The 27,497-nt window shown below is 35.0% G+C and overlaps 11 protein-coding genes and 1 pseudogene across 11 annotated transcripts; 10 read left to right on the top strand and 2 right to left on the bottom strand.

Moving 5' to 3' along the window:
* Positions 1-3,958: 3,958 nt before the first annotated feature.
* LOC135792028 (cuticle protein 19-like) lies at positions 3,959-4,363 on the top strand. The gene has a single exon (XM_065302654.1). The coding sequence runs from the start codon at positions 3,959-3,961 to the stop codon at positions 4,361-4,363; it is 405 nt and encodes a 134-aa protein (XP_065158726.1).
* Positions 4,364-5,166: 803 nt separating this feature from the next.
* Positions 5,167-5,773, top strand: LOC135792027 (uncharacterized). The gene is made up of 2 exons (XM_065302653.1): positions 5,167-5,178; positions 5,243-5,773. The coding sequence occupies exons 1-2, from the start codon at positions 5,167-5,169 to the stop codon at positions 5,771-5,773; spliced, it is 543 nt and encodes a 180-aa protein (XP_065158725.1).
* A 355-nt stretch (positions 5,774-6,128) lies between these two features.
* Positions 6,129-6,603, top strand: LOC135791780 (cuticle protein 19-like). The gene has a single exon (XM_065302318.1). It carries the CDS (start codon positions 6,173-6,175, stop codon positions 6,584-6,586), a length of 414 nt encoding a protein of 137 aa, XP_065158390.1. The 5' UTR covers positions 6,129-6,172; the 3' UTR covers positions 6,587-6,603.
* A 1,178-nt stretch (positions 6,604-7,781) lies between these two features.
* Positions 7,782-8,390, top strand: LOC135792026 (uncharacterized; annotated as a pseudogene).
* A 154-nt stretch (positions 8,391-8,544) lies between these two features.
* LOC135792025 (cuticle protein 19-like) lies at positions 8,545-8,958 on the bottom strand. Its single transcript, XM_065302652.1, has one exon. The coding sequence runs from the start codon at positions 8,956-8,958 to the stop codon at positions 8,545-8,547; it is 414 nt and encodes a 137-aa protein (XP_065158724.1).
* A 2,440-nt stretch (positions 8,959-11,398) lies between these two features.
* Positions 11,399-13,890, top strand: LOC135792024 (histidine-rich glycoprotein-like). The gene is made up of 2 exons (XM_065302650.1): positions 11,399-12,019; positions 13,466-13,890. The coding sequence occupies exons 1-2, from the start codon at positions 11,632-11,634 to the stop codon at positions 13,888-13,890; spliced, it is 813 nt and encodes a 270-aa protein (XP_065158722.1). The 5' UTR covers positions 11,399-11,631.
* Positions 13,891-15,457: 1,567 nt separating this feature from the next.
* On the top strand, positions 15,458-17,089 carry LOC135792023 (histidine-rich glycoprotein-like). Its single transcript, XM_065302649.1, has 3 exons — positions 15,458-15,761; positions 16,415-16,533; positions 16,880-17,089. The coding sequence occupies exons 1-3, from the start codon at positions 15,458-15,460 to the stop codon at positions 17,087-17,089; spliced, it is 633 nt and encodes a 210-aa protein (XP_065158721.1).
* A 751-nt stretch (positions 17,090-17,840) lies between these two features.
* On the top strand, positions 17,841-18,248 carry LOC135792019 (adult-specific cuticular protein ACP-20-like). The gene has a single exon (XM_065302643.1). It carries the CDS (start codon positions 17,841-17,843, stop codon positions 18,246-18,248), a length of 408 nt encoding a protein of 135 aa, XP_065158715.1.
* Positions 18,249-19,025: 777 nt separating this feature from the next.
* LOC135792017 (cuticle protein 19-like) lies at positions 19,026-19,468 on the bottom strand. Its single transcript, XM_065302641.1, has 2 exons — positions 19,334-19,468; positions 19,026-19,247 (listed from the first exon to the last, which is right to left on the bottom strand). Exons 1-2 carry the CDS (start codon positions 19,466-19,468, stop codon positions 19,026-19,028), a joined length of 357 nt encoding a protein of 118 aa, XP_065158713.1.
* A 1,290-nt stretch (positions 19,469-20,758) lies between these two features.
* Positions 20,759-21,124, top strand: LOC135792015 (cuticle protein 19-like). The gene has a single exon (XM_065302640.1). It carries the CDS (start codon positions 20,759-20,761, stop codon positions 21,122-21,124), a length of 366 nt encoding a protein of 121 aa, XP_065158712.1.
* An 874-nt stretch (positions 21,125-21,998) lies between these two features.
* On the top strand, positions 21,999-22,874 carry LOC135792014 (adult-specific cuticular protein ACP-22-like). The gene is made up of 4 exons (XM_065302639.1): positions 21,999-22,050; positions 22,204-22,338; positions 22,459-22,539; positions 22,629-22,874. The coding sequence occupies exons 1-4, from the start codon at positions 22,039-22,041 to the stop codon at positions 22,872-22,874; spliced, it is 474 nt and encodes a 157-aa protein (XP_065158711.1). The 5' UTR covers positions 21,999-22,038.
* Positions 22,875-25,096: 2,222 nt separating this feature from the next.
* Positions 25,097-25,665, top strand: LOC135792013 (cuticle protein 19-like). Its single transcript, XM_065302638.1, has 2 exons — positions 25,097-25,207; positions 25,426-25,665. Exons 1-2 carry the CDS (start codon positions 25,097-25,099, stop codon positions 25,663-25,665), a joined length of 351 nt encoding a protein of 116 aa, XP_065158710.1.
* The last annotated feature ends 1,832 nt before the right edge of the window (positions 25,666-27,497 follow it).

Here is a 27,497-nt window from a genome sequence, read left to right as displayed (position 1 = left end):
TAGCAGACAAGAAAACGTATAAATTGTCAACTGGCAAACAAAAATCAAACAAAGTTTAAGTTTTTATCGAACTAAACTGCAAAAACCACAGAAAAAGAAAAAAAAACACAAAAGTTTACAAAAATATTTATTTCAATTGTTTTTGTTCATTTTATGTGTATAAGTATTAATAAAATGCAAATTTAAGTTTTTTTTTATAAAAAATATAGGCTATTGTACTTCCAGCAATGTTTTGCATATCAAAAAGAAAAGTTTTATTGTAGTTGATGAACAAAACGAACTCTGCGTTTATTTTTTCTGTCCAGAGTCATAAAAAAGTGAAAAAAGTAAAAAAAGTAAAAAATTATTCTTTATTTATATTTAGACACAAAACTTGTTCTACACATTTAAAATAAATTATTTTTAATAATAATTTATCGCTTCAAAGCGCGCGGCAATTGTTTTATGTAAATTTTATTGCTTTTTTGTTGTTGAGTTAAAAATTTTATGTCCGACGTGGAAGTTTAGCGAAGTTACATGAAAACCACGCACGCAACTCATGCATTTCGTGGGTGGAGCACTCAACCTGCCAACATGCGACTTTATTTTAATCCTGACAATATACCAGAGGCATAAATCTACTCATTTTTTTTACTTTAACGGTTTGGTATGCTAGTTTTACGTTTATTAATTGAATGCAAACTTTTCGGTTGTAAATTTCTGCGAACATATTTTCGGCTCATTGAGTTTCCGGTTTGCCACGCAGGTGAACGGAGAGGAAAGTTTCCTGGTGGCGACCGCTTTCCCGATATAGGTTTCTGGGTCGCTCGATAATAACCCTCGCGAGCGCCGCCGCCACCGCCGTTATTTAGTTGCGTTTTTCGTTCAATTTCCAAGCGTGTGTTTCACCACCGGTGTGTTATCTCACACTATATCATCCACTACTTCAGTGCACATAAACATTACCCACGCTTTTTTAAGTTTTATAAACTCAAAAATACTTTATCTTTAATACTGTACTTTATACACGCTAAAAATTTATAATGTGTTTTTGGGAATTAGTAACCCCCAAAATTCCCCAAAAACACATAATAAATTTTTTTAGGGTGTATAAAGTGCAGTATTGAAGATAAAATATTTTTGATAAAAACTTTAAGTGTATTTTTCTACTTTCACCTATAAAACGCCAGTTTATTCATGGTATTTTGACCCAAAACGTGGTGCTTTATATACGAACGACCAAGCCGTGCATCATTTTCATTATGTATCCGTATTAATGCACGGGACGGAGCACGCGCCTGCGCATTTGCCTACGGAGCAGCACAAACCGGTATGAAATGTCATGCGACGTCATTCAAACACGTCAACGCAGGCGCTGCTGCTGCGGCATGGCACTTATAACCTTACAGTTTAAGTACGAGTATGTGAGCAAATTACGATGATCTATATATAAATGAATTGCTGTTCGTTAGTCTCGCTATAACTCGAGAACGACTGAACGGATTTATCTTATCTTGGTCTTGAATTATTCGTGGAGGTCTAGGGAAGGTTTAAAAGGTGAGAAAAATTCGAATAATTGCCGGGAAAATCCGCAAAACAGCTCTTTTCTATTGAATAAAATTTGACATTGAAATTCAATCATAGTTATAGTTAAATAGTTGAATTCGAGATGGCGCGCTGAAGTGCATTATTGACAAAACTTTATATAATTAATTTCTTTAAATTAAAATTGCTAATCTTATTGATAGAATTGACTCTTACTACGAGTATGTCTAGAACAAGAGAGTAATAACGAATTACATTTTTATTAAACACTGCCGGAACGAAGTCGCGGGCAACAGCTCGTTTAAAATAAAAAGTTGAAATACAAAAACCGCAACGTGCAACAAGAGTGGAAGTAGAATAAATATCTTAAGCACCTCGTGGCTAAACATTGTTAATACCCTCGTTTAGTCACTTGTTACTAAATATACTATTATATACTCAAAAATACTTTATCTGCAATACTAGACTTTATACACGCTAAAATTTTATTTTGTGTTTTCGGAGAATTGTACCGCTCGATAAACTTTAAGTGTATTTATAGAATTGTGAAAAATACTGGGCTTCGTTAAAGTGAAAACGTCTGAGGAGCGAAATCACAAACGAATGCGTTTTCTGTTTGTCGACAAATACTACGCAGCTATAAATAAATATACAGCGTAAATATTGGCGTTTTATGTCTCAATCTTTTTGATATATCTGGTTCAGGTTGAAACAAATTGGAATTCTTCGGCTGCAATTTATTAAAAATTTAAGCGCACGCTGTAATTTACGGAGAGAAGTGCCAATAAACCGGCGCGAGGCAATAAAAAATTAAATGCGGATTTTTTTTTTCGTTTGTGAGTGAGTGAATGAGGTTTATTTGCATTTTATTTTATTGCAGCTTTGCAGCAAATCACGCGACGAATTGTTTGTTTGTTTGCAGTTTTTTCTTTTATTTGATTTTCCGATTTTAAGCGCACGAAATTCGCAATCAATATAACAATGGAGTATTTTCAGAGAAAAGAAAAAGAATTTTGTTTTTTTGGTAATCTTATTAACAATGCATGTTTAGCTGTCATTTTAACTTAGACCAGGGTTTATTCTTAGCTAGGGAATTTTTTATTTTGTTTTGAATCAGGAAAAAATTTATAATCTCATCTAATATTTTCTAAAAATATTTTTTTCTATTTTTTCTTAGTTTTTAGATGAAAAGTGATACTTTATACATGGCCGTGGCTAAAGTACTTTAGTCACGCACTTTAGTCACGGGTAAGATTTGCGCCTGCGCAAAAACAACAATTTCGCCACTTGTTACTTAATACACTGTTTTTTTTTTACTTTTTTTACTCAAAAAACGCGAAAAAAAACTGTTTTACGAAGAAATTTTGGTAAAAATTTTAGTAAAATCAATAATTAAACCCGAAAATAGTTATTAAACCATAAATTAATTCATAAATTGAAAGTTGTGAACGTGTACATTAAATATATGAAACATAACCTAAACAAACGAAGTGATTTCGTAATAAATTTCACTGCAAAACGTGCACTTTGTAGTGCATTCAAGCGCGACAGATGAAAACTTTTCGCAGCGTCATTCCGCTGAAATTAAATTCGCAGAATTACGAATATTACCTACCTAACTTTATTACGCCAACTCACGTGTAGACTTTGTTTCGGAATATTCCCGCAAACGTAAAGTTAATTTACTGCTCAAAAACGAATTTTACTACATAACTATTACTACGAGTATTTCTAAAATAAAATAAAAAAAAAACATAAAATATTTATTTAAATTAATTAATTTAGTAACTTCCGAATTCTCAGTCCACGTAAGTGTAGCTAAGAACAACCGCAACAATAACGCAAATATTTACCGTTTCGTACACACGCCTTGGTAAATATTTACTCAATTTAATGAAATTGTAATTGCATACTTGCGGCGCGCATAATTGTTCGAAACCAATTTCGCGCAATTAGACTCGCGACCAAGTCTGCAACTTGAACTTGTTAGAATGTTGCATTGGTGGCATAATAAACCGAGTTTATAGCCGAGTTACACAAACTCACAAATCCACATTTCAACGACACATGCACATAATAATCATAATCATAATAATAAATTTGGTTGAGATTAACGAATGAGGAAACAAATTAACTCGGTCACATTACATCAATTAATTTGCATTTTTTCGAGTGATATACTTTTATTTTTATTGAGTCTATTATGCGATTAATAGAATGGAACACTTGTTGTACGAGCAGATAGAATGTTTGCTTGCATAATGTACCTACTCGTATAGCGTTTATAAATAAAGGTAAAGTGGGTTGTGTTATCGCACATCAACCAACAAATTTGGCTACCTAACACATTAATTTCATATAAAAAGACTGATTGAGTCTGGATCGATATCACAATTCATCAGAAGTTCAACAGAACAACCTAAAAATCATAAAAATGTATAAATTTGTATTTTTTGCTTGTTTGGTTGCCTACGTTGCAGCGCAACACCACGCAACTTCATATGCATCAGTAAGCAACCATGTTGTTCATGGCTATCATCATGGAGGTGAAGGATTAGGACAGGCCCAGGAAGGTGGACATCATGGTCATCACGAAGAACACTACCCCCATCATCATCCCAAGTATGAATTCAAATATGGCGTCGAAGACAAACACACCCATGATATCAAGTCACAACATGAGGAACGTGATGGTGATGTTGTCAAGGGATACTACACATTGGTCCAACCCGATGGTAGGACCCGCACTGTTCATTACACTGCTGATAAACACAATGGATTCAACGCTGATGTGAAATACTCTGGACATGCGGATCACCCAGAAGTCCATCATCATTAAACGCGTCACGCAAACCGCTAAATACCCAATTGTAAATATTTATCTGTCCTATAACAACTTTATTTTTGTAATAAAAGCATCGCAAATTACCCGGAGAGTTTGATGCGTTTTATGCGCGCTCATTAATCGTGTAATAAAAATACTCTTGGCGTGTATTCAATCTTCGCATAGACAGCTGATATTTAAGCTTGAATATTTTATGTTTTAATTTTGGTAGCGCGCTCGCTACGTAGGTAAACATGTTTCGCATCGCTTGCGGATATGATTAAGTGTACGAGCAGACTTGGCTAACTTTGGCAGATGTTACACGCGGAAATTTACGAAGTTTTGCTTTGGAAATGTGTCTTTCTGGTTGAACACGTGGTGGCGCAGCTTTTTACGACTTTAATGTGGCTTGCATTATGGAATTCGCCATGTTGCGACAGGTTTATTGATCTATATATTTAGGAATCAACGGTTTTTAAGTGTGTCGTCATTACTTTTCCATCGCGCGTAAATTTTGTTTATTGCGATGAAAAGAACATTAACCGAATGATTTCTTTGTCTTTTTTCGGTTGTTTTGTTAGTTTGAAATGGAAAACAACTATGGGTTTAGCTTTTAATTGATTTTTTATGATATTAATCATTAAGACTAATTGTTAGAAGTGTGAAAGTACATTTTACATTCTTTAAAGTAATTAATGTATGGATATTAAGTGTAATTGTTTTTTTTTTTTGGTTTATTTGGAAGTATAAATACTGATTGTGGTCATTGAATGTTATCACTTTATTTGTGCCCTCTGCAAACTAAGTATCCATCCAAAATGTACAGAATTGTAAGTCAAACTCTTCACTTAAGTAAATTTTACTTATTTTGATCAAAACTCATCAAATTTTTAGGTTATTCTTGCTGCTATTGTCGCAGTAGCCTGCGCTAAACCCGCTCACCAGGGAGTCTCCCTCAGCCAAGATACTCTTGGTAACTACAACCTGAAGTTCAATACCGATGATGTTGACCGTGATGAACAAGGCTTCCAAGGTGGTAAAGTAGTTGGTTCCTACAGCTACACTGACAAAGAAGGTCAACACCACAAAGTGAACTATGTTGCTTCTCCCAATGGTGGTTTTGTTGCTTCTGGAGATGTCCCACAACAGGTCCAGGAAACCCCAGAGGTTGCTGCTGCTCGCCGTGTGCATTTGGCTACAGTAGAGAAGGAGCGTGCTTCTCTTCCTCCACTCAGGGAAGAACCTTACCATGAGGTCCATGAGGTTGTCTATGTGCCAACTCTGCCTGTTCATCATAGTGTGCATGAGAGCAGATATGTTGATAACACCGCTGAGTTGGAAGCTGCCAGGGCTGAGCACTTCGCTGCCCATAAGCATGCTCTGGACAACCTTGCCCAGGAATACAGACGCTTGGCTTCTTTCTAAATTAAATAACTGATCGTATTGTTTTGTTATGTGTTGATCATGTTGTTGAGATTGAGATTGAAAAAGTTAATAAAACGTTGAAATTTTAATAATTATTATTTTTTATTGCAAGAATGTTAATTTAGATTAATCTATTGATTAATCTGTTGATTGCATAATGAATTAAACGCATTTTGGCAATCTGGTGTTACTCATACGGTTGATACTCGTACATTCTTTGTTTATGTTATAACACATAATGCTTTACTCAAAGTTGAATTTTTACTTTCGTGTTCCACTACTCTATAACCCGCCAGGTATAAATACTGTATCAAAACGCCAATCAAACATAATTCATTTGTCTATCAAACAAATAACAACTCAATCAACTATCAAGCTCTATTTTTGTTCCGAATAAAAATGTTTAAGCTTTTGGTTATTGCTGCAGTTGTGGCTTGCGCTGTTGCTCGCCCTCAAGACCACCACGCTACTTCATATGCCTCTGTGAGTAATCATGTTGTTCATGATTATCATCATGGAGGTGAAGGATTAGGACAGGCCCAGGAAGGTGGACATCATGGTCATCATGAAGAACACTACCCACATCATCATCCCAAGTATGAATTCAAATATGGCGTCGAAGACAAACACACCCATGATATCAAGTCACAACATGAGGAACGTGATGGTGATGTTGTCAAGGGATACTACACATTGGTCCAACCCGATGGTAGGACCCGCACTGTTCATTACACTGCTGATAAACACAATGGATTCAACGCTGATGTGAAATACTCTGGACATGCTGATCACCCACAGGTCCATCATCATTAAACCCTTTTTTGCTATAGTCTGTGAATATTTATAGCATTTTGTATTTCAAATGTTTCTTTTTCTAATAAAAACCATATAAAACTATAATTTTGTCCAATATTTAACAATTTTCAACAAACATTATAACATTTTGTAGTATCAATATGGTTTGATTTAGAATTTGGCCAAACGTCTGTATTCCTCAGCAAGGTTGGCAAGAGCCTCTTTATGGGCAGCAAAGTGCTCAGCCTTGGCAGCCTCCAACTCAGCGGTGTTGTCAACCTGTTTATGTTCATGCACATTGTGATGAACGAACTGAGTTGGGACGTAGACCTCCTCATGGAATGTGCGGGAGTGTTCTTCGCGAAGTGGAGGAAGAGAAGCACGCTCCTTCTCTACAGTAGCTAGATGCACACGACGAGCAGCAGCAACCTCTGGGGTTTCCTGGACCTGTTGTGGGACATCTCCAGAAGCAACAAAACCACCATTGGGGGAAGCAACATAGTTCACTTTGTGGTGTTGACCTTCCTTGTCGGTGTAGCTGTAGGATCCAACTACTTTACCACCTTCGAAGCCTTGTTCATCACGGTCAACATCTGTGGTAGCGAACTTCAGGTTGTAGTTACCAAGGGTATCTTGGCTGAGGGACACTCCCTGATGGGCTGGTTTAGCAAAAGCCATGGTGGCTAAAGCAGTGATGATGACCTAGGTACATAAATAATAATTTTAGATTATAGACTTACTAGGGCCTTGGTTTTAGGGTCTTACCAATTTGTACATTTTGATGTAATTCTTTGTACTGCACTGTAAGCTAACAAGAACTGTTGCTTTCAATAAAACAACTTTGATATTTATACTCCGGCAAAAACAATTAGATTATATAAAATTGCATGTTGCATTTCTAATTGCTTATAAATTATTGTCTGTCTATATTTATTTTTATCAAAAGATTTTAGACCATTTTCTTTCTCCAAGTTTTATTTTTGGAGTAAACTTTGAACAATTACTTTTACTACAAATATTATAATCATTAGGAGACATTCAAATTTTTATGAATGCACTTTCAATTACCGTAAAAGTACTTAGGTAGTGACGTGCTGCTTCATATATAAATGACCATCACTGTTTTAGTATAAATACAATTTTGGTCACTTCCCAGAAATCATTCTCTTCTTTGTTGCTTCATACACACCACCACAACAAAACTTCTATCAAGATGTTCCGATTGGTAAGTCCAAAATAACAACAATAACAATATTTCAGATTTTAAAATAAGTTTTTATTTCTTTAGATTATCATCACTGCTCTTGTAGCAATCGCCTGCAGTAAACCTGCTCACCAGGGAGTATCCCTCAGCCAAGATACTCTTGGTAATTACAACCTCAAATTCGCAACCGAAGATGTTGACCGTGATGAACAAGGTTTCCAAGGTGGTAAAGTAGTTGGTTCCTACAGCTACACCGACAAGGAAGGTCAACACCACAAAGTGAACTATGTTGCTTCCCCCAATGGTGGTTTTGTTGCTTCTGGAGATGTCCCACAACAGGTCCAGGAAACCCCAGAGGTTGCTGCCGCCCGCCGTGTGCATTTGGCTACTGTAGAGAAAGAGCGTGCTGCTCTTCCTCCACTTAAGGAAGAACCATACCATGAGACCCGAGAAATTGTCTACATCCCAACTCTGCCTGTTCATCACCACCCCGTGCATGAAAGCAGACATATTGACAACACCGCTGAGTTGGAAGCCGCCAGGGCTGAACACTTCGCTGCCCACAAACACGCTCTTGACAACCTTGCTGAGGAATACAGACGCTTGACTAAATTCTAAACAAAACCATATTGTTATATTACAAATTATTGTAATATTTGTTGAAAATTGTTAAATATTGAACAAAATTATAATTTTCAATGGTTTTATTAGAAAAATAAACATTTGAAATACAAAAGGTTATAAATATTCACAGACTATAGCAAAAAAGGGTTTAATGATGATGGACCTGTGGGTGATCAGCATGTCCAGAGTATTTCACATCAGCATTGAATCCATTGTGTTTATCAGCAGTGTAATGAACAGTGCGGGTTCTACCATCGGGTTGGACCAATGTGTAGTATCCCTTGACAACATCACCATCACGTTCCTCATGTTGTGACTTGATATCATGGGTGTGTTTGTCTTCGACGCCATATTTGAATTCATACTTGGGATGATGATGTGGATAGTGTTCTTCGTGATGACCATGATGTCCACCTTCCTGGGCCTGTCCTAATCCTTCACCTCCATGATGATAATCATGAACAACATGATTACTCACAGAAGCATATGAAGTAGCGTGGTGGTCTTGAGGGCGAGCAACAGCGCAAGCCACAACTGCAGCAATAACCAAAAGCTTAAACATTTTTATTCGGAATAAAAATAGAGCTTGATAGTTGATTGAGTTGTTATTTGTTTGATAGACAAATGAGTTATGTTTGATTGGCGTGCGATTTGATATATTTATAGCTCGTGTGCTGCAACAAAAGTTGTAGTGGGACTTACACATTCATGTGTGTCCAAAAATAAAACCGAAAGCTAAAATCCCGCATCGCGTAAAACGTTTCCTAATGTTTCTAACATAAACAGGGATATATCATGGCATGCGTGATGTAATGCCGCCACGTGCTCCTGATTCCAAATTCACTTGTTACCGTCAATATAAATATTATACATTCTATAATTTTAGCTCACATCTACAACTCCCACAACTTTTAAAAAGAACGAATTTTATATCAATTTCTATTCGGTTAAGCTCTTTGAAACTGACCAGTGAGTAAGACGTGAACTTGCGGATTGATGTTGAACTTAAACATTTCCCACAGTTCAATCACACTCTTTCCAGCCGACACTAAAAATAAACCGCAGTATTTGCGGCTCGCGGCTGTGAAATACTAGCTCACACCGCACGCAGCAAACATGATGTCGGGAAATTTACATCGACATGTTTGTACACAACGCCGTCGTTATTAGCCCCGAATGCAAACCTGCCATTCGGGGGCTCGATCAACGTAACGCTACACCTGCGGGTGGAAAACCGCAGCAATCTCTATCGGTCGGCCATGGTAAAGCCACCTCGGCAATATGTTAACGCTTCGAGCGGTTTCAAGAGCGCTGGGAAACGCGAAACCGAACGAAACAAGCTTTGAGTATGCTTCAACACTGAATCTTCACATCAAAGACACCAACTTGATGTCTACCCTCATGTAACGCATATAAAATATTTATATTAAATTCACATATGTACAGATACAAAGATACAACATATTTCTATCCAAAAATGAAAAAAAATTTTTTTAATTTCGTTTAAAACAGTGAAAAATCTGATTATTTTCTGGAGAATAATTTAAAACATCTGCCTGAAACACATCAGGCATACAATTATGTCAGCTCGACGTGTAATCCAACTCGGAAATTAATTAAAACTTCGATTATGCAAAGCTTGAACTTTTCCACGGCGGCACAAAGCTTTCAGCGCGAAAATTGAACAAGTGCACACAAAAATCACCTCTATAAGTTTAATAATTAAATTATTCAATTAAATTCGTGTAATATTTGAACTTGAGCTACTTCCTGATTAAATTTCACGCTTTTTTTTCGAATTCTGTCACGCGGACAAACATTTCTCTAGACTTTAGAGTCTAGAGTGAAAGCAATTTATTCGATTGGATAACAAATTAATATCTTGTAGATAAACTTATTAATAGTAGTTTATTATATTTGGTATACGCCCAAATATGTTTAAGTGTGTTAATGATTTATGGCTTAATAACTGAGCGTAATTAATGATACAGTGTTAAGTTACACCTGTTTGTTGTACTTGGTACGTAATCAAATGGAATTTGTTTTATCTAATCAGGTCGTTTATTGCTTTTACACTCGGATGCATTTGTTTAACGTTAAATTTATTAAATATTGGTATTAATGCGTAATATGTGTAACAGTAGCTGTGATCGATTTATGGCATACTAGAGTGTGGTTGATGGTCAGTTGTTGGTGAAAAAAGTTGTAGCTGTCAAGATTAATTAGTTAATGAAACGCGGATTGTGGAGTTACATCATGGAGTTATTTATCGTACGGAGTTCTGTCAACACTTTATTTATTTTGGGTTAAAACTTTTACTGTTTAAGTTGGATTAATTAGAAATAGACTTAATTTTAAATACTTAAATGGTTAAAGTAAATATTTTGTTTTTATTATAGGATATTAAGTATCAAGTGGATAAATGGGAGTTTTAGTCACGAGATTGATTAATTGAATGTTTAACAACGTTTAGTCACGTGATGCTTACGCTATTTCTTCTACTTCAACATTATTTCCATGTTTAGTTTTTGCATTTAAACTTTTTATTTTTAAATTTTCAGAACTTGCTTGCACACTATTGGAAAATGTAAGGTTATAAATGCCGCGACGACCCGAGCAGTATCAGCACATGACTAACGGCGAATGGCATTTCATATGGTTTTGTGCAGCACCGTAGGCAAATGCGCATGCGCAAGCTCCACCCCGTGACTAAAGCCCGTGACTAAAGTACTTTAGTCACAGCTTTAGCCGTCCATGTTTAAAATGCCACTTTTTGTGCCCCCAAACCATGAAAAAACTGGCGCTTTAAAAACAGAAGAAGAAAAAATAATGAAAACGCAGAAAAGGTTTGAAAAACAATAAATTTTGCAGTTTTGCGTTAAAATATTGGCAGAAAAATTTATAATTTATGATTTATGTAAATAATTAAACAATTTTTTAGTTTTTAATTGTTGATTTTGATAGACAATTCCAATATTAAAATTATGATTGATTTAATTCGGTCAACACGACAAATTTTGCATAATAACATAAAAAATGTAAAAGCAAGCAAACTACGACTATAAACATATCGTGCTACTGCATAAAGGCTTACACAACATCACAGTCAAAATTTAAAACAGATGAGAAGTGGGACAAAATTAAATTGTGTATAAAAGCCAAACATTCTTTCAGTATAATCACACTCAACATTTGTTTCTACTCAAGAACAAACCAACAAAACCAAAACCAAAAAATGTTGTTCAAAGCTTGCATTCTTGCTGCTGTGGTTGTCTGCGCTTTGGCGCAACACCACGCAACTTCATATGCTTCTGTGAGTAATCATGTTGTTCATGATTATCATCATGGAAGTGAAGGATTAGGACAGGCCCAGGAAGGTGGACATCATGGTCATCACGAAGAACACTACCCACATCATCATCCCAAGTATGAATTCAAATATGGCGTCGAAGACAAACACACCCATGATATCAAGTCACAACATGAGGAACGTGATGGTGATGTTGTCAAGGGATACTACACATTGGTCCAACCCGATGGTAGGACCCGCACTGTTCATTACACGGCTGATAAACACAATGGATTCAACGCTGATGTGAAATATTCTGGACATGCTGATCACCCACAACATCATTAAATATGATATTTATAAAACTGTGATTCACTATGTTTATATTTAAATACTCTGTAAAATGATTTATTTTTGTAATAAAAACTCTAAACGCAATTCAAACTGATTTATTTCCAAAACATTCTATTAATACCACTAAAACTTAAATATATTCAAATTAATTTCTCTATTTATATGAAACTAGTTTTAACCCGCGGCTTCGCTCGCGAATATCTAAAATAATGAAGTTGCTTCCGTACACGTCTGTAGTCACAGAAGAAGTAACAATGAAGTAGAATGGCGGGAAGTTTAAAATGGCTGAAAGTATAGTCTATGGAAGTATAATGTACAGTCTCCATAGTGTAGTCAATTGGATTTGATGTTGACGTAGCTGTCGGTAATACAGTGTGATAATACAGTGTGATGGTACTATAGTACTTAGGTTTGAGCTTCATTGCTGGAATGCTAGATGGCGTTAAAGTAGTCAAATAGCCAGATGCAGAATTATTATTGGCTAAACAATTTCTTTATTTTATTTAAAAATAATTTTTTATTATATAAAACGTAGCCTATAACCATTCGGGGACCACTAAGAATATGTGTTCAAATTTTCATGATGATCGGTTAAGTAGTTTTTGCGTGAAAGTGTAACAAACATCCGGACTTCCGCATTTATAATATTAGTAGGGATGCACGAAACTCTGCGTCAGTTATGAGACAGGTTGATTTATTTCAATCAAATTTCCTCCTCGCATTCCTCCTCTACTTTGCAGATGTAAATCACGGGCGCTTCCTACGGTTTATAAATTAATGTAGGTGCGAATGTCGAAACTCCAATCTCGCATATCACGGCACGCACCCACTGCCACTGTCACTTTATCGAATATTCAAGCAGTCGGAAGTGATGGATAGCGGAAATGTGTTGATGCGCACTTCAGTTATCAGTATTAAACCGAGTGCATTTGTAATTATTGAATGCATAATCATTCAAAGATCAATATTATCATCAATCATAATTACTCAATTATTAGTATTATCGAAAGCGCGTTATTTATGATTGACAACAATCGCCATATTTCATCTCTGGTCACGCACAGTTTTAATAAAAAAGTAAAAGTCCGAATGGATTTGTCCGCTCACCAGATTTTGGTCATTGTGTCGACGATTATTCTCACAGCATGCAAACAAGATCAAAACACACTCATGCGTGAACAAATGCCTGCACACAAACACATGTTTTTTGTCAGGAGCAATAATTATCTAACAATTGTTACATATATTGATATATCGAGAGCGTTTATTAATTAATTACACAACACATGCCTAAAAATGTGTTATATTTTGATTATTATTACTTAAAAATAGTAGGGAGAAGTAACAGTCATGAAATTTAGTATAAATTGGTTGTATGTTTGGTAAAGAATCATAATACATTCAGTGTTCTAACAAACAACACAAAAATCACTAAAAATGTTCGCTAAAGTTTGCATTCTTGCTTGTTTGGTTGCCTATGTTGCAGCGCAACACCACGCAACTTCATATGCTTCCGTAAGCAACCATGTTGTTCATGACTATCATCATGGCGGTGAAGGATTAGGACAGGCCCAGGAAGGTGGACATCATGGTCATCACGAAGAACACTACCCACATCATCATCCCAAGTATGAATTCAAATATGGCGTCGAAGACAAACACACCCATGATATCAAGTCACAACATGAGGAACGTGATGGTGATGTTGTCAAGGGATACTACACATTGGTCCAACCCGATGGTAGGACCCGCACTGTTCATTACACTGCTGATAAACACAATGGATTCAACGCTGATGTGAAATATTCTGGACATGCTGATCACCCAGAATACAAACCACATCATTATTAATTCTTATAAATTTCTTATAATTTTTTGTTTTTGTATCAAAAATCTATTTTTCTAATAAAACCTACGCTATTGAAAATGTATTTGAGTTGTTTTGACTAATTATTATCCTTTGATGGTAATATTTACCTTAAAACATGATGATAATGTAGTGTTTACGAGAGTGTGAATAATTGACAGTAAGTTGGTTGTATAATTTAACATCGCATAATTGCTTGCTCGTATGCAGGTAATGGAGTAGCGTGGTGGTGATACCCACGTGGCAATTACTCCTTTGTGGATGCTGAGTTTATGTTGTGGAATTATAACGAATGCCTGTGGTACTGTGTCTAATGCTTCGGGCTTGTTAGATGCCAGGAAATAGTAAGCAATTATCTGATATATTATTGCTTAGACATCGTCATAAATTTCAAAGATAAATCAAAATTTAATTAAATTCACACTTAGATTTTATTTCATTCAAATTATTAAAGTACTAAAATAATGAAGTTGCTTCCGTACGCGTCAGTAGTCACAGAAGAAGTAACAATGAAGTAGAATGGCGGGAAGTTTAAAATGGCTGAAAGTATAGTCTATGGAAGTATAGTGTACAGTCTCCATAGTGTAGTCAATTGGATTTGATGTTGACGTAGCTGTCGGTAATACAGTGTGATAATACAGTGTGATGGTACTATTGTACTTAGGTTTGAGCTTCATTGCTGGAATGCTAGATGGCTTTAAAGTAGTCAAATAGCCAGTTGCAGAGGTATTATTGGCGAACCAATTTCTTTATTTTATTTTAAAAATAATTTTTTTTATTAAATAAAAAGTAGCCTATAACCATTCGGGGACCACTAAGAATATGTGTACAAATTTTCATGATGATCGATTAAGTAGTTTTTGCGTGAAAGTGTAACAAACATCAGGACTTTCGCATTTATAATATTAGTAGTGTTTTCTTGTTAAAAATGTGAGTTTTTTTTTCGTTAATTTAGGTTATGTTAGATTTTGTTAGGTTATGTGAGGTTAGGTGGCGCTAGGGTCGCTTTGAAACATAAAAAAGTAAATAATATTGTTCACAATAAAAATATGACTGATTGCAGTTGTTTGTAACCACATAAATCGCAATATTTGATTTTACAATCCCGAATCAGATACAGATTCGCATTTGCCGCATGGTTTTATGCGAATAAATTTATGCAAATTTGTAAATCCAACTCAAACTACACGTACATAATTTCGGCGCGTATTCAACGTTTTGCCTGAATCGCAAAACGGAATTACGTCACAAAATCGTTGCATGCAGCATGATGTGATAACTGCTCTAAAATCCGACCGTCATTATACCAACAGACATATTCATCTATTTTACTCAATTTTTGGGTGAACGGAACAGGCAGGAAGGGGACAGTCACCAGGCCATAAACCAAACGCAAATTAATCGTAATCCACTGGCCACAACTCGGCCGCCAGTATAAAACCACCAAATGCAAGTCCACAAACCACAAAACACATTCGGCCCTCTGCCAAGCAGCAACACATCCAATATTCAGCCACGCTTGCATTTCAGCAGTAATTAATTCCAATCAAAATGTTCGTCAAAGTTTGCATCCTCGCTGCGGTTGTCGCATGCGCCGTAGCGCAACACCACGCAACTTCATATGCATCTGTGAGTAACCATGTTGTTCATGGCGATCATCATGGAGGTGAAGGATTAGGACAGGCCCAGGAAGGTGGACATCATGGTCATCACGAAGAACACTACCCACATCATCATCCCAAGTATGAATTCAAATATGGCGTTGAAGACAAACACACCCATGATATCAAGTCACAACATGAGGAACGTGATGGTGATGTTGTCAAGGGATACTACACATTGGTCCAACCCGATGGTAGGATCCGCACTGTTCATTACACTGCTGATAAACACAATGGATTCAACGCTGATGTAAAATATTCTGGACATGCTGATCACCCAGAATACAAACATTAAGTTTTCTGATATTTACCTGTGAAAATTTGTATATATTTATCTAAACAAATTATTTTTCTAATAAAATTCATATAAAAATATATGTTGTAATGTTTAATCGTTTAATATGTAAATTAAAACAAATAAAACCAAGTTTGTTGGTGGTTATCAGAGCGTTTTACACACTTTTACATGTTAATCAGTTTTGGAAGCCAATTACTCAATTACCGCATTCTTTTTTTTTTCTTTTTTTATTTTGTTACTAGGTAGATACCTCTACTATATAAATTAAAATGTAATGCATCGATTGTTCACGCAGCGCAGTAATCAACAGTTTAATCTTGGATGTTTATTCAGATTTACTCTTGCATTACTGACCAGTGCATCGCAATGCAATTCCTGTGTGTTACATGCACATTACGTGATCTCGAACATTCCAAGAAAGGAGTATAAATAGCCAGGATGGGAAGATGGTCAGTACAAATCAATTTGTACCATCAAAGTATAAACAACAATCAAAACTAAATTTTAAAAAATAAATAAAAATGGTGTTCAAAGTTTTGATCATTTTAGCTGTGCTTAGTTGTGTGTTTGCTGATCATCATCATGCTTCATCCTATGCATCATATGATAATCATGTTGAACATAGTTATCATCATGGGGAGGATGAACACGGACACAAAGAATATTTTGTAAGAATAATTTTTTTTTACTTTTGTTTTTATAGTATATTAAGTATCAAGTGGCTAAAGTGGAGTTTTAGTCACGAGCGTTTAATCAATCGAGTGTTTAACAACGTTTAGCCACGTGATGCTTACATTATTTTTTCCCGTCTTCTTCCACTTTTGCGTTTTTGTATTTAAACTTTTGTATTTTAAATCTTTCAAATTCGTGACTAAAGCTCGTGATTAAAATACTTTAGTCACGGCCTTAGTCATCCGTGTTTAAAATACCACTTTTTTGTATATTAAAACCGTGAAAAAACGAGAGTCTTTAAGGTGTTAATAAAAGAATTATATTATTGATTGTTTATTTTAGCATCACCCAAAATATGTTTATAAATATGGCGTAGAAGACCCACACACTCATGATATGAAGTCCGCTGAAGAAGAACGAGATGGTGATGTTGTCAAAGGATATTACAGTGTGGTACAACCCGATGGAAAGACTCGTATTGTCCATTACACTGCTGATAAACACAACGGATTCAAGGCTGAAGTGCACTACACTGACACTCATCATTACTAAACTAAATCAAATCAAAATTCATTCAAAAATATCTTCAACAAAATTAATATTTCTTGTGGTTTATTGCTTTGGGTCGTGTTAAAGTTTTTGTATAAATATTTTAAACTCATCTTCCTGTGTTGTTTATACTCTCAAGTGTTGTTATTGTTAATTATTGTATATATTTATGTCTTTATATGCAATAAATTTGTTTTAAAAAATTTGATTATTTTTCTTATTATTTGTTATCTAATTTGTTACAACATTGTTTAGTTGCTGGGTAAACTAAGCATATGCTCCATTTGCTTTCATTAATTATTGTTTAATAGAGCGTTAAAAAGTGGTCCCCGCGTTAGATTGACACATATCGGGAGATTCGAAAAATTTGCATATTTCGGTGCCGCATTCTTTTTGATTACTTCACCGATGGCGCCCGTGCCCGGCTTTGGCAATGCTACTTTTACCTGCTAGACTATCGCCAGACTTGTTGTACGATCAATGAGCGGACATAAACGTAGTAAGTGTTTGAATAAATTAAAATTCGGAGGCTTGAAGTTGAGCGGACATTGGCCGCCTGCCACACTATATTTTTTATATTAATTGCATCACAGATATGGTAACAATATATAATAGTATTGTGAATGTAAGTAATTTTAATATTTGTGGAGATGGTGATACGGTAGTATAAAAAGTAGCTGGATGTGATAAGACAGCACAGTTCACCGTTGTCTAGTAATCTGTAAAGATATACAAAACAAATTAATCCATCAATATGTTCGCTAAAGTTTGCATTCTTGCTTGTTTGGTTGCCTGCGTTGTGGCGCAACACCACGCAACTTCATATGCTTCCGTAAGCAACCATGTTGTTCATGGCTATCATCATGGTGGCGAAGGATTAGGACAGGCCCAGGAAGGTGGACATCATGGTCATCACGAAGAACACTACCCACATCATCATCCCAAGTATGAATTCAAATATGGCGTCGAAGACAAACACACCCATGATATCAAGTCACAACATGAGGAACGTGATGGTGATGTTGTCAAGGGATACTACACATTGGTCCAACCTGATGGTAGGATCCGTACTGTCCATTACACTGCTGATAAACACAATGGTTTCAACGCTGATGTGAAATATTCTGGACATGCTGATCACCCACAAGTGCATCATCATTAAACCTTTTTTCTTCTATAGTCTGTGAATATTTATAACATTTTGTATTTCAAATGTTTATTTTTCTAATAAAAACCATATAAAATTATTTTTCTGATTATCTATAATATTTGTTACTTTTGATTAAATTTTAAGCAGAATTTAAGAGGAATTTTTAAGTTGAGAGCGTTTTGCAAAGGTCCAGAGAATTGAAATAGCACACGTTTCTTTAGATAGCCTTCACAGCTATTCAATAATTTTGAAAAATTGAAAATTGGTTCATTAATTTCAAAGATACCAAGATTTTTTAAAATTTGTAAATAGTACAATTCTAAATTGAGGTTTTAGGGCTTTTCAAATAAATTTAAGAGATTTAAATGTATAAGTCTTATTAAAAAACTCATTGTCAATAACACAGTCATAAGAATTTCTAGATTTGACTATAGGTGCAAGAGATACAAGGTGTTTATTAATTTTTAGAAATTGAAAACTAAGATCATTGTTTGGACACTAATTTGAAGTATTTTCCAAAGTGTTTAAGGGTTGGAAAAAGGTGCATCTTAAAAAAGGCTTCTATGAGTATAAAATAAGCATATAAATTTTGAATTATTTAATTTTCAATGGGGTATACTAAGTGAACAAAGTTTGTATGTTGAAAAAGCCTTATTTAGCTCTTATGAAACAAAATATCCAAAATAACAAATACTCAATATATGTATAATTCATTCAATTTTATTAGAAAATATAGAAATTTGAGAAGTAAACAGTAGTCAATCACATAAGAAACAAATAAACATAAATTTAATGATGGTAGGGATGAGCAGCATGTCCTGAGTATTGCACATCAGCGTTGAATCCATTGTGCTTATCAGCAGTGTAATGAACAATACGAGTTCTGCCATCAGGTTGTTCCAATTTGTACCATCCCTTGACAACATCACCATCACGCTCCTCATGCTGAGACTTTTGATCATGAGTATGTTGGTCTTCAACACCATATTTGAATTCATACTTGGGATGATGCTAAACATACAAAAACAATAACAATAACAATAACAATAAGAATCAATCAATCAATCAACAAAATTAAACTCTACATTGATACTTACAGTAGGATAATGCTCGTGTTGATCATAATGACCACCATAAGCTGGGTTATGGAAAGATGCATACGAAGACGCTTTGTAATGGTCAGCCATAGCGCAGGCCACAACGGCAGCAAGGATCAATACTTTGAAAGACATTTTTAATGTTATTTTTGGTGGTTTGCTTTGTTTTAATTACAACAAGAGATAGTTGTAGTTGTAGAACTGATGCTGAGTATGGAACTAAGTAAGTCTTATATAGTCATGCTCAAATACTCAAATTATTTAGAGTGGTGGGCACTGGGCAGTGGACATTGTAATACTATGAAAGTATTTTACATATTTGCATTACATCATTGTGATTGTTCACCCAAAAAATGTTAAAATTTTTAATTCATGAATAGTAATACAGAAATATTTGGTTAATTGTTGTGTAATTGGGTAAATTACGAGATATATTACTTAATTAATTTCCTAGTTTATTAAAATTCATAAAAATTGAATTTGAAATTGTAAATTTGTTGCCTTTTTCGAGATTTTAGAAAAAACTGTCAAATTAATTTGAAAAAAATGATGATGAACACTAAAAATTGATACAAATATTAATTATAATCATAGTTTATTTATTTTTAGAGTAATTAATTAGCAATTAATTATAGAATACTAAACAAATATTTAAATTAAACCGAATAATGTCCTCTTTATTTAATATTCCCAAAAACTGCATTTGCAATCAAAAATTTAATTTTTTTTTAGATTTTAGAGTAATATTCATTTAAATTGCATAAAAATCTAAAGAAATAAATCAATTAAACGAAATCAATAAAAACTCATAAAAAATGAATTCTCAATAAAAACTTTTCACTGTTTGTCAAATGAAACAAAAAATCAATAAATTACATCTACAAATTGCATTTGTAAATAAAATTTCATTATTAAATCATTGCAATTAAAATTTTCATCACCAATAGCTAAAAACCTAATAAAACATTCATAATCTATTTATTTTATAGAGTAATTAATTAAATTATTCATAAAAATTACATAAAACTCAAAAAACATAAATTAAACCTAAATATCAGCAGATTTTTGCGTAAAACAAATATTTAAGCAACAATTACACTGAATTCAGTAACGCCCATCACGCAATTGATGAAATGGTTCAATGCTCATAAATTTCAAGTGCTCGGGTGGTGTCAGCCGAACGCCAGCAAACCTCCAGCGAATTTACTAATCAATCGAGTTACATCATCCGCGTGTCGCCAATAACTCACCGTGTTTACCCATTTACCGATTTACGCACCCGAAATACCACAAAAAATGCAAAGTAAACCAAGCGTACAACTAGTATAAAACCCGCAGTAACTACCAAGTTAATCACAAATCAATTTTGTTCATCTACCGATCAACAACCAACTAAAACCACGAAAAACTTAAAAATTCTTAAAAATGTTTTCTAAAGTTTTGATCATTGCTGTGTTGGTTGCCTGCGCTGTGGCCCACAAAGCTACTTCGTATGCTTCCTTCAATAACCACGTCCAACATGGCGGACATGGAGGTCACCACGAAGAGCATTATCCTCATCATCATCCCAAGTATGAGTACAAGTACGGCGTGGAGGATCATCACACTCACGATATGAAATCAGCGGAGGAGCAACGTGATGGCGATGTTGTCAAAGGATGGTATAAACTCGCACAGCCAGATGGCAGGACCCGCATTGTTCATTACACCTCCGATAAACACAATGGATTCAACGCTGATGTGCAATATTCCGGACATGCTGAACACCCAGCTCCCAAACACCATTATTAAATGTTTTTCTTGAGTTTGAGATTGTTATATTTTTGTAGAGATTTATTTTTGTAATAAACATTGAATTTCATCATCAAAAAAAAATTCCAAAAAACATTTTTTTTTTTTATTTTTATTTTTTCCACGGTCACCATTAGTAAATGAAACATTACATAAGAGTTAAATTGAAGTGTGTCTTTTGTCATGGAGGGCAATAAGTCAATTAGCTAATTGATTGATTTCATTTTCCATAATGTTTTCTGTTGATTTGCTTCGAAGCACGCGATTGATGGTTGCGAGCTGTCGATCGCGATTACAAGCGCGATTATTTCGCAAAAATAGAACGCACGCAAAAAAACATGAAATACCCAGCGAAATGTAAAGCGAAGGAAATGGACGCAAATCAAGCTAATCGATACATTCACACTCGACTGCGTTCTCAACGTTTGTGTGTTTTTTCCGTCGTTTTGCAAGCGCCTCTTCGCTTTTATTTATTATTCTGCTTCCTTATACTTGAACCCATTATTTATTCCAATAAAAAAATCATTTCTATAAAAATTGGTTTTTTTCTTTGATTTAATATTAATTATTAATTATTTAAATTTATAATTATATTATTGAACTTGAACTGGATGGTAATAAATCGTGACTGTTGTTACCTATGCATGCGCAGTTAGATTATTAATTAAATTTAAGTTATAACAATGTCGGGCGTTCTTGCAAATCGCAAAGGAAACGCTCGCAATCATGAGCAGCGTTCAACTCGAAATGGAAATTTGCAATTTGGCGCAACATCGCGATTTCGAAGGAAATAACACCCGAAGGAAGGGACGCGCAAATAAATGTATAAATAGATTCGCGACGCGCCATTACCGCCAGTGACAAGTGAAGTAAAGTGCTATTTACGATTACAAAAAGCAATAAAGTGCAACAAAATGTTTGCAAAAGTAATAAAAAACGCTTAAAAATCAATAAAAATCAATAAAAAACAAATAAAAATAAACAAAAATAAATATTTATTAATTTTAAATCAAAACAATCATTAAAATAAAAATACACAGAGTGTTTAATAATTTTTATTCATTTTTTTGTATTTTTAGATAGTTTTGTTGGTTTCCTTGGCGGTTTACGTTGAAAGTTACGCAACTTCATATCAGTCGGTCACAAATCACGTCGATGGACACGCTGGAGGCGGCGGCGGAGACGGCGGACATCACGTCGCCTACTACCCCCACGTAATACTCAATTTTTTGTTGTTAATGATCTTTCCATCATTAATTTTCGCATTGTCAGCATTCAACTTCTACATTCTACTAAAACTCGTTTTATTCATGTTTAATTTTATTTTCTGACAGCATGCTGAGTCCTACGCCTCACAATACATCCACTCTGACGGAGGAGAACACTACGACCATCATAAACATTATTATCCTGACGTAAGCAAATTTTTCTAAAAATAAATGGTGGAGGCGCCTTTGAAAAATTTTATTTTTTTTAATTTTTATGTTTTTTTTTTTATTGTTAGCATCATCCGAAATATCAATACAAATACGGCGTGGAGGATGAGCACACGCATGATAAGAAATCAGCGGCGGAGGAACGTGACGGTGACGTGGTGAAAGGACATTACACGCTCGTCCAGCCCGACGGCAGGACACGCATCGTCCATTACACCGCCGACAAGCACAACGGTTTCACGGCGCACGTCACCTATTCCGGACATGCCGATCATCCGGTTGTGCATCATCCCACCTATCATCACTATTATTAAATTATCTGCGACTCGTCTGCATTTATTAAGTGTTCAGCATTGGAAAATGTAAAAAAAATCAATTCCACAAATCGTGGAAAATGTAAATATATTTTTGATATTATTTTACACAAAATGATGTAATTTCTATAACTGTGAAGAGACAAGTCAACAATTCGTTTTATTTCTACGATTTTTATGTGCGATTGTATCGCGAAATTTCGCTGTTCAAGAAAAAATATATCGCCGGAAGGAACCGAAATCGAAGTGAAAGCAAAGCCCTTCGATTCATCAGAATGATACTCATGCTGGCGTCGTATATCTACTTCCACTCGTTCTCGTCGTTTTTTGTCCAGGAGGGAGAGACAATGAAAAGTTTAGGCGGCGCGAGCTTCCGATCGATTGCTCGTTTTATGAGCGCTATCGCGGCGAGGACGCGATGAGCCTGAAAGAGGACGAATGCACAGGTGCTAGCTGCGGGCATTTATTGCTTTCGGATTATCTCGAAACGACCGGGATAACGCACAAAGTGTAATGCAAAATATGGAAGAGCTATAAACTATAAATATAAAAATTCATTTTTTTAGTTTTTAGTAATATAACATTACATTTATTAAATTTTTATCTACTTTTACCTTTAAAATGTCTGTTTCCATGGTTTTAATGTACAAAAAGTAGTATTTTATACATGGAAAACTAAAGTTGCAGGTAAAATACTTTAGTCACGGGTTTTAGTCACAAGGTGCAGCATTTTCTGTTTTTATCTTTAAAACGCAATTTTTCCATGAGTTTAAGTCACAAAAAGTAGTAATTTGGTTGCATGGCCAGCCATAACCGTGAGTAAAGTACTTTAGTCACGGGTTTTAGTCACAGGATTGACCTTTTTCAATTTTTACATTAAAAACGTATTTTTTTCCTTGATTTTATGACACGAAAGTGGAAATTTGGTGCATGGCCAGCCATAGCAGTGACTAAAGTACTTTAGTCACGGTTTTAGTCTCAGGGTGGAGCATGCGCCAGCATAAATAGAAATAAAGTAGAAGTAGAAAAAAGAATGCAAGCAACACATGACTAAACATTATTATACACTCGATTGAATAAACGCTCGTGACTAAAAGTCCACTTTACCCACTAGTGACTAAATATTTTATTTTATGATAATTTAATACGTGTGTATCTATGCATGAAATAATTGTTATTGTTACTAATTTTCCACATTTTGATATCACACTTGATCACACTCGAATAATTCAATCTAATTTGATTAAATTTATGCCGTGGAATATTCAAATGGTGTTTTTGTGTTAGAAATTGGTCAATATGTGAGGAGGACGATGACGAAGCGAAGTGAAAGCGAAGCACAGTTCTTTCCACTTGAGCGAGCTTTCCAGCAAACAATGATAGTCGGTCGAAAATTGCAACATGCGTGCGACATGCACCGGAACGACTGTAATTAATATTATTATTCGATGGGTATTGATTTTTCATATTACCCTAACCAAATATCTAGTATTAAATATTGCGTGAACATATTATATAACAAAACAAAAAAAAAAAAAAAAAAAAAAATTTTTTCAAATTTTTTATTCAAATGAAAAAATAAAATATTTTGATTAAATTTTCTCTATGCTCTGATTACCCACAGCACGTGTAGACATTATTTTCGTGTTTTGTGCACGTTTTTATCTAATTAATTAAACAATCCAGCGTGAAACGTTATGTAACACATGTAATCGAATTCCAAATCACAAAAAAATTGTATATATTTTCACTCGGACAGAGATTAATCACTTTTTCTAAGTTTTTAATCGCTTACTAAACGATTACAGCTTGAAAAAACATTCTTGTGTTTCTTGTGTTCTTGTTTGGATATATTATACATTGTGATGGCATAATGCAGCACGCTTGAGTTGGCAAACGTGCGTAATAAAAGTTGAACTTCAAAACTTTAATTATTATTGATCGAAATAATTTCCGCGAGTTGAGCAATGTTTTCTTTTCCCAACTCTGCGCTTTCTGTTACTTGTTATTATTATTATTGCAACAAGTGCATTTCTTGACGGGGATGTGGCAGGGATAAAAAGTTGGTATTTAAAGTGTGTGCACATGCAGAAATCACGCAAAGTAATAAATTCGCATCAAAAAGTGAAATAATATCCGAAATGATCATAAAAGTGAGTCGTGTAACTGAATATCTCCCATTTTGTTTACATTTCTTTGTTTAGATATTTATTTTGTGCACAATGTTGCTGTTTGTGCACGGTGAGCATCACGCTTCCTCATACGCATCGGTACACAGTCATATCATTCCAGTTCATGGACATCATGACGAGCATCACCATCATGAACCGAAGGTAAATGATATTTTTCATCTTGTTTGGTTCCGACAGCGTCTATAAGATGTCGCTGCGTGTTTCGTTCCAATCATGCTCACGCTTCACTGCGCGTGCGAAAGTGATTCTACCGTTAAGACATTGTTTGCTTCTCAGCGTGCATGAATACGCCTATTATCATTAAATTTTCGACGTGAATGAGTTGAAATAAATATTTTTTTTTTGTTTTTTTGTGATAGCATCATCCAAATTATGTGTATAAATACGGTGTGGAAGATAAACACACGCATGATGTGAAGTCGGCGAATGAGCATCGTGATGGGGATGTCGTCAAAGGGGAATACACGCTGGTGCAACCGGATGGACGTACTCGTCATGTGCATTACACTTCTGATAAACACGCTGGGTTCAACGCGCATGTCACTTATTCCGGACATGCTCATCATCCTGAGCATTATGAATCACATGGTCATTATTAGTAGTAGATTAAGTATCAAGTGGTTAAAAGTGAGTTTTAGTCACGAGCGTTTAATGAAATGAGTGTTTAATAATGTTTAGTCATGTTTTTTTTTACTTTCACTTTATTTTAACGTTTAGTTTGTGTATTTGAACTTTTTATTTTAAATTTTTGAAATTTGCTCGCAATGCGCATGCGCAAACATCACCCCGTGACTAAAACCCGTGACTAAAGTACTTTAGTCATGACTTTGACCAACCGTGTTTAAAATATCACTTTTTATGTCTCAAAACAGTGTAAAAACTGACAATTTAAAAGTGAAAGTAGAAAAAAATTATTTTTTTGTATTTTTTCTTAAAAATATATTTTTTTGATTTTATCGTTTTATTTTATGAATATTCAATCATGAATATGTATTAGTAGGGTGACAGCATGCATATGTGACGTGCTTTACCGAACACACCATATGCAAAACAACTTTTTGTGGCTTTTCTTGTTAATATTTTTTTTTCGCCGAGCGTCATGTGTACAATTCATGAGAATAATGATCAAAGCAGAACTGAATACTCGCACATAACCTCACATAATAATGTTCAATGCTTTCACTCGACGAAGCGTGAATGCTTTAAAGTCGAAACCATTCGGTGTCTAAGTTTCTTGTTCTCAATGCTGACCCAGTGCCAATACAAGCACATGCAACTGGTGTTTTGCACTTGCATGTTATAACAGATTGTTTGATGTTTCAACCATCAACCACAATGCAACAATACGAGTATGATGAATATGATGAAACTTGTTTAACTCTATATAAACGGAGATATTTCCGAATTTTTGGTGGAATTCAAAATGTATGAAAGGTTTTGTTGGATTTTTCGTTTTTCATTGTGCGACTTTATTGAATTTTTGGGTGGAAATGTGCACATTCCATGCGCGTACAGAAAAAATCCACAGAATATGAATTTTAATCACGTTTACGAGTAGACTCGCGTTTATAGCAAATTCGTGTTCGGATTCAAACAACGCGCAGTCACGAGATCAGCGTGTTCAAAGAAGTTTTTTATTTTTTATTTTTATTTTTGTGTTTTAACCGCAGCAACCAGGGATTTAAATTATAGTTTACGAAAAGTTGAACATGAACTCAACGGACGAGTAAAACATTAATCATAAAATTTTTTTCTTATTTTTTGAGATTGAAGCAAAAAAGCTGAGATTTTTTGTAGCTAAAACAACGTTTTTATAGCGTAATCGATATCTAAAAGCTTTAACAAGAAATGTTCGCAATAAAACAATGCGCAAACACTTGTAACTGCCCCGGAAAGTTTCCCCAACTTTCAGAAAACAGCCGTTGGAGCGAAAACTGCAAAACTTCGCGCCCATCCACCCCGAATTCCACGAAAAACGCCCAAAATGAAGACATTAAAGACGTTAAACTATTTTATAAGGTGTCGGCTTAACAACACCGGGTGATATTCGGTGCCTTTGTCCGCGTTTTCCGCTTTTCATATTGCTGCAAACTTTCCCCTCTAAACGAATTTTATTTCCCGCACCACTTCAACATCTTACATCTTACATCGTGTATCTCCTAGGTAAAAGAAAGGAAGCTTACTTGATTTGATAAAAAACAAGCAGAAGACGCGTCCTTGAAACCCAACACTGCCGCACGAACAAAAGAAGATCGACACTGATTTCATCACACACTCAACCAACGCCAGCATGTATATAATCCGGTATAAAATATGTATAGACAAGCGCAGTCGGGCTTTTGAGCTTCCAGACCGCATGCGGCACAATATGCGTGCGAAAGCGGCGCACATCCGGTGAAAAATTCACTCCCAGGCAGCGGGTATACAAGCG

This window comes from Atheta coriaria, unplaced genomic scaffold, assembly GCF_025399875.1.
Source record: "Atheta coriaria isolate IRGN ID8LTWV9N9 unplaced genomic scaffold, Caltech_Dcor_3.1 hic_scaffold_5_pilon, whole genome shotgun sequence".
Lineage (NCBI taxonomy): Eukaryota > Metazoa > Arthropoda > Insecta > Coleoptera > Staphylinidae > Dalotia > Dalotia coriaria.
This window is presented reverse-complemented; position numbering and strand designations above follow the sequence as displayed.

Coding starts and splice junctions, on each gene's coding strand:
- LOC135792014 (XM_065302639.1), top strand. Junction 22,339..22,458: donor ACGTCGCCTACTACCCCCAC/GTAATACTCAAT, acceptor ATTTTCTGACAG/CATGCTGAGTCCTACGCCTC. Junction 22,540..22,628: donor ATAAACATTATTATCCTGAC/GTAAGCAAATTT, acceptor TTTTATTGTTAG/CATCATCCGAAATATCAATA.
- LOC135791780 (XM_065302318.1), top strand. CDS start 6,173: ATGTTTAAGCTTTTGGTTATTGCTGCAGTTGTGGCTTGCGCTGTTGCT.
- LOC135792025 (XM_065302652.1), bottom strand. CDS start 8,958: ATGTTTAAGCTTTTGGTTATTGCTGCAGTTGTGGCTTGCGCTGTTGCT.
- LOC135792015 (XM_065302640.1), top strand. CDS start 20,759: ATGTTTTCTAAAGTTTTGATCATTGCTGTGTTGGTTGCCTGCGCTGTG.
- LOC135792024 (XM_065302650.1), top strand. CDS start 11,632: ATGTTGTTCAAAGCTTGCATTCTTGCTGCTGTGGTTGTCTGCGCTTTG. Junction 12,020..13,465: donor TTCTGGACATGCTGATCACC/CACAACATCATT, acceptor AAACAACACAAA/AATCACTAAAAATGTTCGCT.
- LOC135792023 (XM_065302649.1), top strand. CDS start 15,458: ATGTTCGTCAAAGTTTGCATCCTCGCTGCGGTTGTCGCATGCGCCGTA. Junction 15,762..16,414: donor CACATTGGTCCAACCCGATG/GTAGGATCCGCA, acceptor TGATCATTTTAG/CTGTGCTTAGTTGTGTGTTT. Junction 16,534..16,879: donor ACGGACACAAAGAATATTTT/GTAAGAATAATT, acceptor TGTTTATTTTAG/CATCACCCAAAATATGTTTA.
- LOC135792028 (XM_065302654.1), top strand. CDS start 3,959: ATGTATAAATTTGTATTTTTTGCTTGTTTGGTTGCCTACGTTGCAGCG.
- LOC135792013 (XM_065302638.1), top strand. CDS start 25,097: ATGTTGCTGTTTGTGCACGGTGAGCATCACGCTTCCTCATACGCATCG. Junction 25,208..25,425: donor ATCACCATCATGAACCGAAG/GTAAATGATATT, acceptor TTTTTGTGATAG/CATCATCCAAATTATGTGTA.
- LOC135792017 (XM_065302641.1), bottom strand. CDS start 19,468: ATGTCTTTCAAAGTATTGATCCTTGCTGCCGTTGTGGCCTGCGCTATG. Junction 19,248..19,333: donor AACACGAGCATTATCCTACT/GTAAGTATCAAT, acceptor TTGTATGTTTAG/CATCATCCCAAGTATGAATT.
- LOC135792019 (XM_065302643.1), top strand. CDS start 17,841: ATGTTCGCTAAAGTTTGCATTCTTGCTTGTTTGGTTGCCTGCGTTGTG.